The sequence below is a fragment of the Rhinatrema bivittatum genome, chromosome 10 (genome assembly GCF_901001135.1).
Source record: "Rhinatrema bivittatum chromosome 10, aRhiBiv1.1, whole genome shotgun sequence".
Lineage (NCBI taxonomy): Eukaryota > Metazoa > Chordata > Amphibia > Gymnophiona > Rhinatrematidae > Rhinatrema > Rhinatrema bivittatum.
In genome coordinates this window covers 54,393,430-54,408,357 of record NC_042624.1, presented here as the reverse complement: position 1 = coordinate 54,408,357, position 14,928 = coordinate 54,393,430, and the positions used below count along the sequence as shown (strand labels likewise).

The window sequence follows — 14,928 nt, the reverse complement described above, 5'->3', positions numbered from 1 at the left end:
GCATTGCTCCTTTCTCACCGTCCCAAATCCCCTCCTCTTTCACAAAATCATCATCTACCTTCCTCCCCCCCCCCTTCCTTAGAATAAGTCCCTGGTAGTCTAGTGGAACCTCCCGTCCCCCAACCCTCCCATACCTGGTTGTCGTGGGCATCCCTGGAATCTAGTAGGGCCTAAAGTGCCCCCTGGGCTCTAGGCCAATTGACACCATCTTTCAAAATGGTCCTGGTTGACCTTTGCCCCTATCATGTGATGGAGCAAAATCCAGCCAGCACCATTTTGGAAAATGGCAGCAACTGGCCCACGGCCTAAGAGGCGCTCTGGATCCCACTAGACACTATGGAGTTCTACTTAACTACCAGGAACCTCAAGGTATAGAGGGGGTCAGGAGGGTGTAGAAAGCCATGTGTGTCTGTGAGGGGGAGTGGGGAGGGCTTGGGAAGCTGGAACCTAGGGGGAACCTTTTTTTGAATGGAGAGGAGTTTGGGAAGCAGAGTGGGGCACACATGACTTTTCATTTTTACTTTTTCCCCTGCTGGGTCATTTCTACCCAAATCTCGGGAGATATGAACGTGAGGAGAGAACTCCACGTCGCAGCCTTGCAGATCTCCTCCTTGAGAGCTGCTTGCAAGTGAGTCACTGATGCTGCCATGCCACTGACAGAATGGGCCTTGACATGATCCCCAAGTTACAGTCCCGCCTGGGCGAAACAGGAGATGCAATCTGCTAGTCAATTGGATAGTATCTGTTTGGCAATGGCAACGTCCAACCTATTCTTGTCAAAAGAAATAAAAAGTTGGGTGGAGTGTCTATGGGCTTCTATTCGCTCCAGATAGAAGGCTAAGGCTCGCTTGCAGTCCAAACTGTGTAGTACGTATTCATCTTGCTGTGAATGGGACCTGGGAAAGAATGCTGGGAGGACAATAGACTGGTTAAGATGGAAGTCCATCACCACTTTAGGCAGGAACTTAGGATGCGTATGCAAGACCATCCTGTTATGATAAAACTTAGTATAAGGTGGATAAATCACTATGACCTGGAGCTCGCTGACCCTGCTCGCTGAAGTGGCCACCACCAAAAACATGACCTTCTAAGGTCAGGTTCTTCAGGTCACAGGAGTGCAGCGGCTCTAAAGGAGCTTTCATCAGCTGAGCTAACACTACATTAAGGTCCCAAGACGCAGCGGGAGGTCTTAGGGAAGGCTTCAATTGATGCAAGCCTTGCATGAAACATACAGCTTATAGGCTGTACAGAGATAGGCTCACCGTCTACACCTTGGTGGTATACACCAATTGCACCAAGATGAACTCTAATGGAGTTGGTTTTCAAGCCAGCTTCTGATAGGTGGAGAAAGTAGTCAAGCAGTTTTTGTGTGGGGCAGGAGAATGGATCTAGGACAGTCAACTCACACCACACAGAAAACCTCCTCCACTTCAGGTCCATAGGACTTTCTAGTGGAAGGCTTCCTAGAAGCCACCAGGACCAGAGACACATCCTCTAAGATCAAGCAGCTGCAGAATTAACCTCTCAACATCCAAGCTGTGAGTGACAGGGTCTGGAGATGGGGTTTACACAGCATACCTTGGTCTCTCCTGTTGAAAACTGGGGAAGTCCCCAGACTGATGGGTCACTGGATGGACAAGTCCTGTAGGAGTAGAAACCAGACCTGTCCCAGTCAATGAGGGGCTATGCGAATCATAGTCCCTCTGTCCTCGTGAAACTTCAAGAGAATCTTCACCACTAAGGGAATCAGCGGATAGGCTTACAGAAGACCCTTGCCCCAGTGAATGGCGAGGGTATCTGAGGCTGGTTTATCATCTGATCTTTACAGGAAGCAGAACCAAGGCACTTTCCTGTTACAGGAAGACACGAATAGATCTATATCCAGGCTCCCCCAGAGGCAGAATATCCGATTCACTATCCCCTGGTCCAGGGACCACCAGTGGGGTCTGAAGGCTCAACAGCCTGTCTGCTACCATGTTCTCCGACCTGGCTAGATACATGGCCCTGAGCTCCATCTCATGGGACAGGACCCACAACCTTATCTGGACCACTTCCCGATACAGGAGGTTAGATCCTGTGTCTCCCTGCTTGTTGACATACCACATGGCTACCTGTTTATTGGTCTGGATCAGGACAACTTTGTTGGACAGCTGATCTCTGAAAGCCCATAGCACATATTTGATCGCCCGAAGCTCCAGGAAGTTAATTTGACAAGAGCGATCCTGAGCAGACCAGAGACCATGGGTACCAAGACCATCTATATGAACTCCCCACTCCAGGGTGGATGCAGCCATGTTTAGTACAATTTAAGTAGGGAAACTTTGAAAAAAAAAATATTCCCTGCTCCAGATTTGAAAGTACCTACCACCAGGACAATGAGTCCTGGAGACTCATGCAATCCTGGAGGCTCTGAGTGGCCTGGTACCACTGTGACCTCAGGGTCTTTTGGGCTCTGCACATGTGTAAACATGGACAGTGACAGCCATATGTCCCAACATCCTCGACATGTGTCAGGCTGATATCTGCTGGCTCTTTGTACCTCTGTCGCAATGGTTGCCAGAGCGACAGCCCTCTGGCGAGACAGAAAGGCCCTGGCCTGTGTGTAAATGATACTAGCATACAAAAAGACAAAACTTTCTACTGAGCAGACGCCTCTAAATATATTCCTCAGAAACATGAACAAATGTCATGCTTTTGTACAACACATGGAAATGGAGAATTTGATGGCAGGTAAACATTAAGGTCCACTTTTTCTTCCTTCTGTAATCCAGCAAATCTCCACTTCTGCATCATCTTGAATTTTGCTCCCACCACATCCCCTGGAAGACTGTTCCACATATCCCCCACCTTTTCTGTACAATGAGACATCATTTTAAAGCATCTATTACAAGAAAGATATGCTACAGGCAAAGCGGATGAGCTGTCTAGTCTATCTGCCGCCATGCTCCAGGTTTTTATATTACCCTACAGGACTCTTTGGTATTATAAAATGTACATACAAATATGCTCATTACACAGAAGTGCCACACACAAAAATAGAAGAAACTTGCTTAGTCATTTCTACATTTCCAGAAGCTGGATTCTGTATTTCTTGCCTCTAAACTTTCTTTTCAGTTCTGCAGTTAAGCTTTTATCCTACTCCTGACCAGTGTCACTTGGGTCTGGAGACAGCAAATTTCTTTCATAACTCTTGACCAGAGGACCAAACCATCTCTCCTCCTTTACTTTTACTTTCTCTTTAGAGAAGTTGTATTCCCAAATTCAGAATGGGGTGTGGCTATAAACAGAGAACGAGGAACGCACAGGGGACATTTAAAGCTGGTTCTCCAACTTTTTTTTTTTTTTTTTAGTATTTTATTTAATCTGAGAATCAGGAAAAAAAAATCTGTTGGTCTACTTAGAAGCAGGAATAAGATTACAACAAGCCACAGCGAGTTTAGTGTGTATGTAGCACTTCTGCTGTAAGCAATAAGTGCCACCGAGCACAGAGCAGTACGTAACTGCCACTTAGCACAGGTCAGACAAAGCGATTGTTCAAGTTTGGCTTTGATAATATTTTTTTCTACTAGCCCATTTTATAGCTAATATGGCACTGCACTTCTTGCTTTATCATGCAATTACATGCAGCCAGGCATGCTTAACAGAACTCTTTCATTGATACCACATTCATCTTTTTACTGCTCTGTTATACTGAGCAGACCAAGTTAGATAAACAGATAGAAAACAATTAAAATTACCATTGTGTCACCCAGCACTCTGATGTCCTAGGACTTTGGAAGCTAAGCAGGATCAGACCTCGTCAGTACTTGAATGAGTCCAAGGAACAATGGAGTGTTCCACCATCTTGAACTCAACATAGCCAAGTCAGAATTTCTTTCCTCCAAATCCAGTTTCCTCCTTCCACATTTTTTCTGTCTGTGGATATCCTCCCAGTCTCCTCAGCCAACATCTGCAACATCTCTTCTCCTTGCTGCACATCCTAAAACACTCCTAAACGTGTCATTTCTCTTTATCACCACCAAAATCCATGCCTTCATTTCTGATAACACTACCAAGATCTTATCCACTCTCTCATCACTTCCTGCTTAGATATCTCCTCAAGTCTTCCACTGAACCACTTCTCTGAGAGGTCTAGATCGGGTAGATGTGAATTGGTTATTTACTCTTTTGGATAATAGAAAGACTAGGGGGCACTCCATGAAGTTAGCATGGGGCACATTTAAAACTAATTGGAGAAAGTTCTTTTTCACTCAACGCACAATTAAACTCTGGAATTTGTTGTCCCAGGATGTGGTTAGTGCAGTTAGTGTAGCTGGGTTTAAAAAAGGATTGGATAAGTTCTTGGAGGAGAAGTCCATTACCCGCTATTAATTAAGTTGACTTAGAAAATAGCCACTGCTATTACTAGCATCAGTAACATGGAATAGACTTAGTGTTTGAGTACTTGCCAGGTTCTTGTGGCCTGGTTTGGCTTCTGTTTGAAACAGGATGCTGGGCTTGATGGACCCTTGGTCTGACCCAGTATGGCAATTTCTTAGTTTCTTATGGTTTATTGACTATGTTGTCCAATAGTGGATTGTGTAATGGATTCTCTATGCCAAAGATAAGCATTGGTGCCAAAAACTGTCAAAGCATCCACATCAGCCGAAGTGGCTGATGTGGATGCTTCCAATGCTCCTGACGTCTGTGATGCCGAGATTCTGGCATCTGAAGTGGATGGCACAGTTGTCTTCTGCACTACCTCCTCCTTTCCCTTTTCTGGTCAGCGTGACAGCTTCTGTTCTTAGTAGACTGACCTTTTCTTTTTTTTGATACTGGTCTGCCTGAACTACTCTCTCTATCCGATAGGGAGGACAGCTGCTATTTCAGCTTAAACTCCTTGAATGAAAATCGCTCAGGGGTACATCCTCCCACATGCTTCACTGTTAGCCAGGACATGCAAGGAACCTAAGCAGCGGAGGGCAGGTTTCATGGAGATCCAGGCTGGACATCGTGTGTCTGTACTTCATATGAAGGGTCTTCCCCCCCACGACTTAGAGTTTTTGTCAGACATAGCAAATTAAAGAAAATAAGGCTATTGGGTTTTTTTTGTTAAAGAGACATTAAACAAAAAATGGAAGAGAAACAATGAAAAAATTAAAGAAAGTCTCAAAATATGGCAAGCAGCCAACCAGAAGTGTAAAAACATGCTTTCACTTCAGCAGAAATAAAATGGACCGAGGAGAGTTGCACGGCATAAGCTTGATGGGAACAGCCACGCAAGGCTCAGGAAGACCTCAGGGCTCCATGTCTGCACCGTACTGTGACATCACCCACTTAGAACCTATTCTATTGCAGAAAAAACCTTTAGCCTGATTTATGTATAATTTACTAAAATGAATAAGATCATATAAACAAAAAACGCAAAAGAAAACTGTTTGTGGGTATTGGAACCGTTTAGTATTTGACTACCTTTTTCCTAAAAGGTTGTGGTTTGTTTTGTTTTTTTTTTAAATGAAAGATTACTACGATGCCCCTCCCACTCCCACCAAACCCAGGAAGCGGTGAAGGGCAGCCACAAGACAATCCCAGCTAACCAGCACCCCCACCCCCCAGCAAGGTGGAAATGTTGGGGGAAGGGAAGCACTGAAATGAAAGTTTTATCTGTAATTCAAGAGAACTCCCTGTTTACACTTACACAGAGTTTTGTGTTTTAGAATATTGAGATACAATTGGAAATGAAACAACCTTTTTTCAGTTTTATTACTTAAAAAACCCAAAAAAAACTATGGCAATAATATAAAACCATTGCTTCTTGGTTATTTGTATATAAATAGGCACACAGACTGACTATGTTGACAGTATGTAGTTATATCCAGGAAAACTGTGCACATACCATGTAAACTATAATCTGCATCTTGATTCTCTGACAGGACAGAGTTGTTTGTGCTGTAACTAAGACCAAGCACCATCTGAAGGTCAGAGAGATTAAGCCGAGCTGTCAGTTCTCCACTGCGATCTCCTACCTGCCAAGATAAAATAAGCTTTAGTACATTGTTAGCAGAGATTATGTGAAGCACATCTGGAAATAAACATGCAAGTGAATATAGTGAAACCAAAGCTTAGTCACTCCTTCCTCACGGATACACTTTGCACCCAGAATTCTCAATATTTGGCCCTTTAAAGACATAGAATAAAATGCATCTGAATTTTTAAATCAGTCACCTATACCAACATGACCTGAATCACACCATTATCTCTCAGCCTCAAACATGGAACCATCAGACTGGAGTTTCCATTATGAGAAGAGCGTGTAAGTAGGGTGTTAACTACTTTAAAAGATGCACCAAGCAAAAGGTCATTTCTCGGTAATCTTCAAAAACTCAGATTTTCTAAATCTGCAGCATCATAGAAAACTTAATAGGCTTAGACAAACACAAACCCATGAAAAGAAGCAAAGGAATGAGTCTTTCCAAATGAAGCACAAATATATAAAAGAAATGCAAAGAAGTCACAAACTATATGCTTCACCCAACTGTAAGGAACCTGAGACTTTGTTGGGGGGTTTTTTATTTAATAAAAGGTATTACTCAATTTCTTTATTGGTACTTTGAACTGTACTTGAGAATATACACAAGGCAAAAAAAAAAAAAAATAGCAACAGCTGGAATTAGTCCACTTTTCAAGGGAAGCCGTGAAAACCTACAAACATGTAAACGGCACTACTGCAGCTCCACAAAAAAGTGTGGCACGCAAAATCTGTTCCCTTAAAAGCAAGATAACCCAAAGTCACGTCTTTACAAACTGTAGTAGAAACTCAAAAATTCAAACCAGGAAGGAACAAGTCAACAAAGAATTGCTTTAACAAAGACAGGATTGAGAATGCATGCATACAAAAAACACAGTATAAAACAATGCATGAATTACAAAACAAAAAAAATAAAGATGGAATTTGAAAAACCTTTTTGTACCTCTCTTGATATTTCCAAGTGCTTTTCCGCAAAGTGCATAGCCTGATCATGATTTCCTAAGGCAGTGTATGCATTTCCCAAACTCCAGCAAGCTCTACCTTCACCCACTCTGCAAAACAATTTCAGTTGTTCAATGCAATCTAGCATCCTAACCTGATACCAACCAATGAAAGCAGTTTCCAGTGTTTACAAACAAAAAGCCCTACAAATTGGCAGTGCAAGTTTATTACCAGTATTAAAAAAACAGAATGAGAAGTGGGTAAGTCAGCACATAATTCATATCCTGGGCTGGCCTAGTAGCTCATGTAAAAGTTCCCCAGTTCAATCCCCAAGTCAGGTCTTCCACCCTCCAAGTCAGCTGGGGATGCTGCAGAGGCAGCGTTCACAGCCCCTGGGGGAGGGGAGTCATGGTCGCTGCTCAATGGTGACACCTGGTGGCAAGATTCAGAGCCCTTAATCCAAGGGTTCGGGAAAGAACCCTGGGGCATAGCCCCCAGCTGAGGACTTTTGCCACGATGACCTGCGAATGAAGGCTTATGTTGCTAGGATCCCAGTCCTGGTTCTGACTGAGCTGGAGACCCAAAAGGAGCACAAGGAAACTGAAGGGTCAAAAAAAAATATTTTTTTTTCACATGATCCTTAAAACCTAGCCAAAGTCTAAAATATTCATTATAGCGAATGCCATCTTTTTACCCAGCCAGTAGTCATCCTGAAATCCCTCCTTAGCTCTGCCCTTTCTTCCATCATAGCCAGGGACTACATAACTCATTTAGAAGCATATTTTATCCTGCCCCCCCCGATCATTCAACCATCTGTTTTAAAAGGAATTTTATGTTTATTTTCTGAGGGCATTACTAAAAGTAATTTAGAGCAACAGTACTAGATCTCTCCAATGAATAACATATCTTTCTTGGTTCTATTGTTTCCTTTATGGGTCCAAGTCCCATGTCTCTTCTTTTATCATGTTTTCTAGTATTTTTCACTCTTTTGGAATAAAGAATATGCACCGTTTATTATGCTCCTAGTCCTTGTTCTTAAAAAATGTTCTTTATTATCCAATTACCGGTATTCATGTTATATGCGTATCGGTGCAACCACTTGGGGTTCTGTGAAAAGATGAATGTGCAGGCAGGGTGTTAACTGCTTGCTTCCTGAAGGAAAAGCCCGAATGGGAGGCATTTTCAAAAAGACAAAATACTTCCCCAAGAATGGGAGAAACATCATAGAAACACACATCGTGTTTTGCTTCTCTTTACCAACTAAATTATTTTTACAAAGAAAAGGAGGAACAGAACTGCTTTGATCTTCACACTGAATTCTGCACCCCACAGAATATTAACCTGCTCATTATATATAATTTTACAACAGTTACAATTTCAAATGAAAGAATCTGAAGAGCCCTATAGGACATTGTCTGCAGTTTATTTATTATGTGCTCTTCATCATGTCTTAGATCCCCATTTATCTAAAACCCTAAACTATTACGTTTTCTTCTAAAATAGGTCTCATCAAAACTTTTTTTTTTTTAAACTGCTGTGAAGCTTCTTCAGAGCTCCACTAAAAATGGACCATAGACACAGGAATGGTTTGCAGTGGCAGGAGACTGATCTCCCAAAATCAAGTAATCCTGTGGAAATAAAGCCAGCTTCAAAGCCTCCTGCTCTCAGCAGCGCTCTGGCTAATTGGCTGCATAATCTTACATTTTGCTTTCTGGACATTTACCACTCTTTAAAGGAAATATCTGTCAATGGTCTACACCCTTTACTGCAATAGCTAGATACTCTTACCTATCATTCAGTTCCTGAGCAATCGTAAGATGCTTCAGATGATAATCGATGGCCTTGTCATAGTCTTGAAGTAGAGTGTAAGTGTTTCCCAGGCTGTAACAACCTTGTGCTTCCACGGCTCTGTCTTTAAGCTGACGCGCCAACTGTAGTGTCTTCCTATAGGGAGATGCAGCAGCACCAACATCTTTACGTACACTCACATACAATACATTTTTCTCTCTCCTAATGTACAATGCTTAAGAAAAAAAATTTCAATTGCATTTCCCTGTCTTGCATAAGTGAGTGAGTGCTAGAGGAAGATGTGAGCCAGAGAAGCTTAAACAAAACAGGAGAATGCACATTTCAGCCAATTTTAGCCACCTACACCACTGCATTAAACACAAAGCATAACGGACCAATGAAACAAAGGATAAAAGGCAAAGCTGGATTCCCTCCTGTGTTCTTTTGGCATTCCAGCTTACTTCACCATTGATGTCAAAATGTCTTCTTCACCATCAGTCCTCACTGCAGCAAGCTAGTATGCCAAACGCCACAGCCAAAAAAGATTCTGTGCATAGGCGTCAGAAAGGGGTAGGCTGCAGGGACCATAGACCCACCAAAATTTGGGCTGGCAGAGAAAAAGCATTTATCTATGTCACCAACTCCTCCCCGCTCCCACAATCCCCTCCTGCTACCCAAGTGAGTACTCTGAACCTTCCCCTTCTGTGCAGCTTGCTTGCCCATTCGGTATCACATTTATGGTATTTATAACCCAATATCTTGTGCTGTGTGCTACATTTTCCTGGGTCAATGACAGCTTTATTTCAGGAATCTTCTGCAAATACTCTGTGGTTATCACGTGGATCCACAGTCACAGTTTGAGGGCCCTCTCTCCCCCTTGTGCTAGAAGAGATGCTAATGGCATACCAACATGAAATCAAAAGCTAAATTCTTATCTGGATTTTGTCACATGCCTGCTTAAAAGCAAACAAAAAAGCCCCACTGTCCACAAACCTATAATGTTCAGGCATTAAAAGTAACTAACTTAATGCTTACTTGAAGTTTACTTTTATGTTTAACAGAACAGAGGAACTACCAAAAAAAAAGTAAATACTAACTTATAGTATTCAGCTGCCATTTCAAATTCACCCAGAAATATAAAAGCGTTGCCAAGATTGCTGTATGCTCTTCTCTCTGCTGGTCTGTCGCCAAATTCTTTCGCAATTAGCAGCCGCTAAAAACATACAATTCATATTAATTGTCATTATATATATATATATATATATATATATATATATATATATATATATATATATATATATATATATATATATATATATATATCTCAGAAATGGTAAGAGTCAGCTCTTCAACATCGGCGATAAGAATCGATGCTTTGGTCATTCTGAAACAGTGACACGAAAACATATCCAGACTCTGAAGATGATACTTGTGTTCTCTATTACACTAGAAAGATACTAGAAAACTATCTGAGAGCTAAAAAGTGATCAGGAACCTTCTAGATTTTTCCTCTCTGTGACCTATAAAAGGGAGCCCTACTCATTTGTGCAAAGGCAGCAGTGGCTGGATTTGGAGTCTATGATTGCAGGGTGCTGAAGGTGCATGGCCCCCAGCAGAGAAGTGTTACTGTAATGACTGAGCTCTAGGAATTAAGAAGGGGGGGGGAATTCCCAGGTAGTTGCAAATGAAGGTTCCTGGCAACGTAACCCAACAGAGGCTGGTTGTGATTGAGCTGCTAGTATAAAATAAGTGCCTTAAAACTTTTGCACTTTGCAAAACCTGATTCCAAGATGTCAGTCAGTAAAAGCTCAAAAGCTGCTACAGAAATGCTTTCCTCACCTCCCTGCAATTCTCCTTCACCTAAAAGAAGCAGAAAACTGGACAGGAAGGAGGAGGAGGAAGAGGTAGGACAGGAAGTGCTGGGATGCAGCTTCTGGTCTCCATTACTTTCTTCGAGCAGTAGCTCCCGCAAGCTGTGACTGCCCAGGAATATAATAGTAGTACTAGAAGCCAGTGGTTTCTATGGACCAGTTTATCATAGTGCAGAAGACTCAATATACCTGTTCATGAAACATGACTGCTTTCCGAAAGTTACCAAGCAAGTAATTTGTGTTTCCCAGATTTCCATATGCCCGACCCTGGGCAGCTCGGTCACCCAGTTCTGTCACTATCAACAAATTTGATCTGTTGGCAAAACAAAGACAAATGCTTACTGGTTTGCCCATTCCCTCCTTGACAATATTCAACTGTGGCATTGCCAATGTTGAAATGGAGGGGAACTGATGGTAAAAACACTGCTTCCTTACTTATTTCAGAGAAACTTACTCTGAATCAACCACAGCAAACTACTCATAACATCTCAAAGTCTAAATTAAGCTAAACAAAACATAACAGCCCAGATTATTTAAAGCCACATGGTTTCTGGATGACTAGCCTTTCATCTGATAAAGTTCAAGTTTCTCGAGCCAGTGTGAGCTAAGGTTGCTACCTGGCTCCATGTCCACTATGGAGTAGAAGCCTTGAGGTCTACTTGCAGCAGATCCTCTTAGCAAAACAAAGAAACTAAGGTTGCACCTAGAAAAGGATTTATATTTAGCTATTTGATGCCTTCCACAATGATTTATGCAGATGCAAGCCGGCCAATATTTAAGAAAAACCAGCCTTTGCCAGACATCTGGAAGAGAGTAAATAAGATTATGCATCAGCTGTACGATTATTTTGCTACAATACTGTCCCATCAGTCTCTGCTGGCAAAGAAAGCCATGAAGCACAGAAAACATTCAAGCCCTCTTGCACATTCCTTCCTCCTGTTATCTTGCATAATCACCAGTTGCTCTTCACCACTCCGTGATGCTTCACTGCCATTCCATTCACTCAGACACTTAAGCATCCTAAAAATGTTAGTCTTTTGGGGAAAATATAATTAACAACAATGTATTTCACTGGTTCTACAGGATATGACAATTGATTCGTAACACGGCTCTGTGCATGATCATTCAGAGTTTTTCGAAAACTGCCCTATATGTACTTACTCATAATAGTCTGCAGCTTTTTGTAAAGCAGCTTTCACGTCTTCAGGAAAATCCCCTGGATCATGAGTGCCAATGCAACCTATATTTTTACCCTGAGAATGGTACACATTTCCAAGATTGTAGAGTGCTCTTGCTTCTCCAACCTGGAATAGGAGGAGCAGTGTTAGCTACAATTTCAAATCTCTTGAGAATATCATCATATACCAAGAAGAGTCTAAAATGATTTTGCTGTTTTTAGTTCTCTGCAAAGTCATCTGCAAGCACCCCCCCCTCCAAAACCCCCAAAAGCTTCCACGACATTTTACACAATTAATTTCTTCCCCATAAATAGCAGAGCTTCTTACCTAAAAAAAACAGTAAAAAGAACTGAACTCTGTGCATTAAGTTATTACTTTAAAATATTGCACATGATTTTAAGGTGCAAAACCAAAGAAACAGACCATAGGCAAAGCTTCTGAACAAATGCCATTTCCATTAACACAAGGTAGAAGTTCAGTTCTAGACCTTCCTTTGCATAAATAATCAGGCTGTGCAGCAAACCCCCAAGCCAGCTTGAAAATGTAGTTCTAACACTATTTTTAGTAAAGTGAAATGCTTTAGACCATGGAGAGTGCGAGCTGCAGTTGCCACCTGCATGGCTTGGGGAGGGATGCTGCAGCTACCACAGACCTGCCTGCGAGGAGGGGGGAGCGCCAAGAAGTAAGGAAGGAAGGAAAGGGGAAGCAGCTGGGAAGAGAGGACCAAAAGAAGGTGAAGATGGAGGGACGGGGTAGAAGTATCAGAAGGGAAGGAGAGATCGAGGAAAGGATTGGGAGGAGAAACCAAAGAAAAGCAACACTAAAAAAATTAGTCAAAATAATAAATAAAAAAAGCAAATTAAGTAAAATAAAAAAGCAAGGGAACAAAAGGGGAAAAATGTCCCTAAAAAGTTTGGGCCAGCTCCTAAAATTTCTAAATATTTTTCAACCCTAGCTTTAAAAAAGATTGGAAATAACGTACAATCATCCCATTTTGTTCATACAAATCAAGATATTCCAGCACCTACATAAAGTATTGTACAACAGTGGAAGCACATGTGGCTATGTAACAGTCTAAATTGATTGTGCATGGGCGCCCGCACGCTCATTTTAAAGTTACCGTGCCTGGGTTTAGCCATTTATTTTAAAAGGCATAGTCAAAATCTCAGTTAAAAAACTGTAGTGTTATGAAAAATCGCACTTCCAATCTATTCTCTATGTTTACTGCATTTTAATTCCTTTAGAAGAAATGATTTGAATATATTACTAAGAGAACAGCCACTAAGAACAGAAACGCAAAGCTGCCATCATTTCTGGTAGTGACAGCTATCAATGAAATCAAACTGTACTGCTAAATCCCCAGGCTAGTCATGAATTTAAAATAATTTATTCTGCTCCACATCTATCTAGTTATACATATTTTTCTTTCAGAAGTGTGGGGAAAATCCCAAATTCTTTAGTTTATGGTTAGTTAACTGTGCTGCTGGACAAGTAATACAAACATCTGTGCATTAGAAAAGTAAAAAAAAAACAACACACAACTTACTATTATATCATTGCTAAAACAAATGCAGGATACCAGGAGAAAGACTAAGCAAAAAATCCTAGGCAAGCTATGGTCATGTACCCAATGCACGACTATGTTCTGATTGGCTTCTTCCAATTTCAGAGCTTACAACCCAGTCAGAACCAACTCCAGCCCCATTTGCCACCAGAAATGAAAGGAGGTACAGAAGACGTGCAAATAACTTTCAGAAGTTCCTACCTGCATTTTCCTCCCAATATTTATGTCCCATATCAATCGCATAATAGCACAAACATTCAGCAATGCTCTTTGCTGAGACACTATCGCACTTGTTCCAAAGCCTGGTACAGGGGCACCCATGGGTAGGCTGGTAGCCTGATGTCTCTCTCCTTCCTCCCCAGGAGCTCATCTGCATTACCTTTGCAGTATTCCTAAACCTGGCCGAGGAGAAGACAAGCTTGGAAGTGATGCACCTATTTCCTGCAAACCAGCAACCAGCACTACTGCTGGACTTGCAAGCTAACCCATTTGAGAGATTCTTCACATATTCTTTCAGCCATGGTTAGCTGTTAAGCAGGAAATGTTTTCTTGGATGTAATGCTTTCTATTAGGCCAAAATGTAAAATATATTTTCATTTTAAAATACAGGCTGGAATATACATCTGTACATTCTAACAATTATGGACAGTATTTAAAAATAGATATTACATTCTATAAAATAACCCCCCCCCCCCCAAAAAAAAAATAAAATTAAATAAAATACAGAAACCCCTTATGAAACCTGAACACAAAAACCAAATCTACAAATGATCAGCTTATAAAAGATGAATCAGAAACAAATAGTTATTATGGGAAAAAAAAGTCCAGAAATTCACTGCACCTTGTCGTAAAGTTCTCTGGATATCTCTAGATGTCTTTGACAACAAACAATAGCCTCATCAAAATTTCCAAGCACTTTCAATGTGTTCCCCAGGTTGCCACTAGCTTTAGCTTCCCCCAATCGGTCTCCAATGGTCCTGAAACGAGGGAAACACATTTCAGGGGATTTGTTTCATGTAAGGCTTTCACTCTTTGCACAATGGAGGAGGGGAAAAGGAGAACATTTGTGAATTGCAGGCCTCCAAGTCACTTTCTACCACAGATTAAACATCAACATGGGCAACTCTTCCACCGCCAGAGAGAGAGAGAGAACAGGAAAACAGGAAGCGGTATCCATCACTGGGAGTCGAGAGTGTAAGAAGGAAGACATGCTTGAAGTGAACTTGTAGACAAACCAATGTCTGCAGATTTCTGCATTCGTTTCATGCTCACAGTGAATGTCACAGAGTTTGGGGACGGGGGAATGCAATTAAGAGTAAACTGAAAGGTGTAGCTGATTGGAATGTAACTGTTTCCATAACAGTTGCTAGATTTCTGTTCCAGTTACAGCCATAAAAAAAAAAAAAGTTGTCATCAATGGTTCTCCTTAGGTCAGAGGTATAACACTTGTCATTACATCAGTTTTTCTAGAAGTGTGTCAAGTCTTAAAAAAAAACAACCACCCACACAAAAAACAAACACACAGAGAAGCAGGTACTTATTTGCTTTCAAATTTAAAATTTAACATCTAGCTCTGTT

At 41.5% G+C, this 14,928-nt stretch overlaps 1 protein-coding gene across 4 annotated transcripts in view; it reads right to left on the bottom strand.

Annotated features, from left to right (window-relative positions):
* Positions 1-14,928, bottom strand: part of GPSM2 (G protein signaling modulator 2) — a 110,338-nt gene that overhangs the window by 31,265 nt on the left and 64,145 nt on the right. For all 4 annotated transcript variants that reach the window (XM_029618055.1, XM_029618058.1, XM_029618054.1 and 1 more), the window contains 7 exons: positions 14,192-14,327; positions 11,770-11,912; positions 10,798-10,921; positions 9,835-9,950; positions 8,738-8,893; positions 6,951-7,059; positions 5,876-6,005 (listed from right to left, as the gene is read on the bottom strand). In XM_029618055.1, coding sequence (XP_029473915.1) covers positions 5,876-6,005; positions 6,951-7,059; positions 8,738-8,893; positions 9,835-9,950; positions 10,798-10,921; positions 11,770-11,912; positions 14,192-14,327 — 914 coding nt within the window. The remainder of the gene's footprint in view (positions 1-5,875; positions 6,006-6,950; positions 7,060-8,737; positions 8,894-9,834; positions 9,951-10,797; positions 10,922-11,769; positions 11,913-14,191; positions 14,328-14,928) is intronic.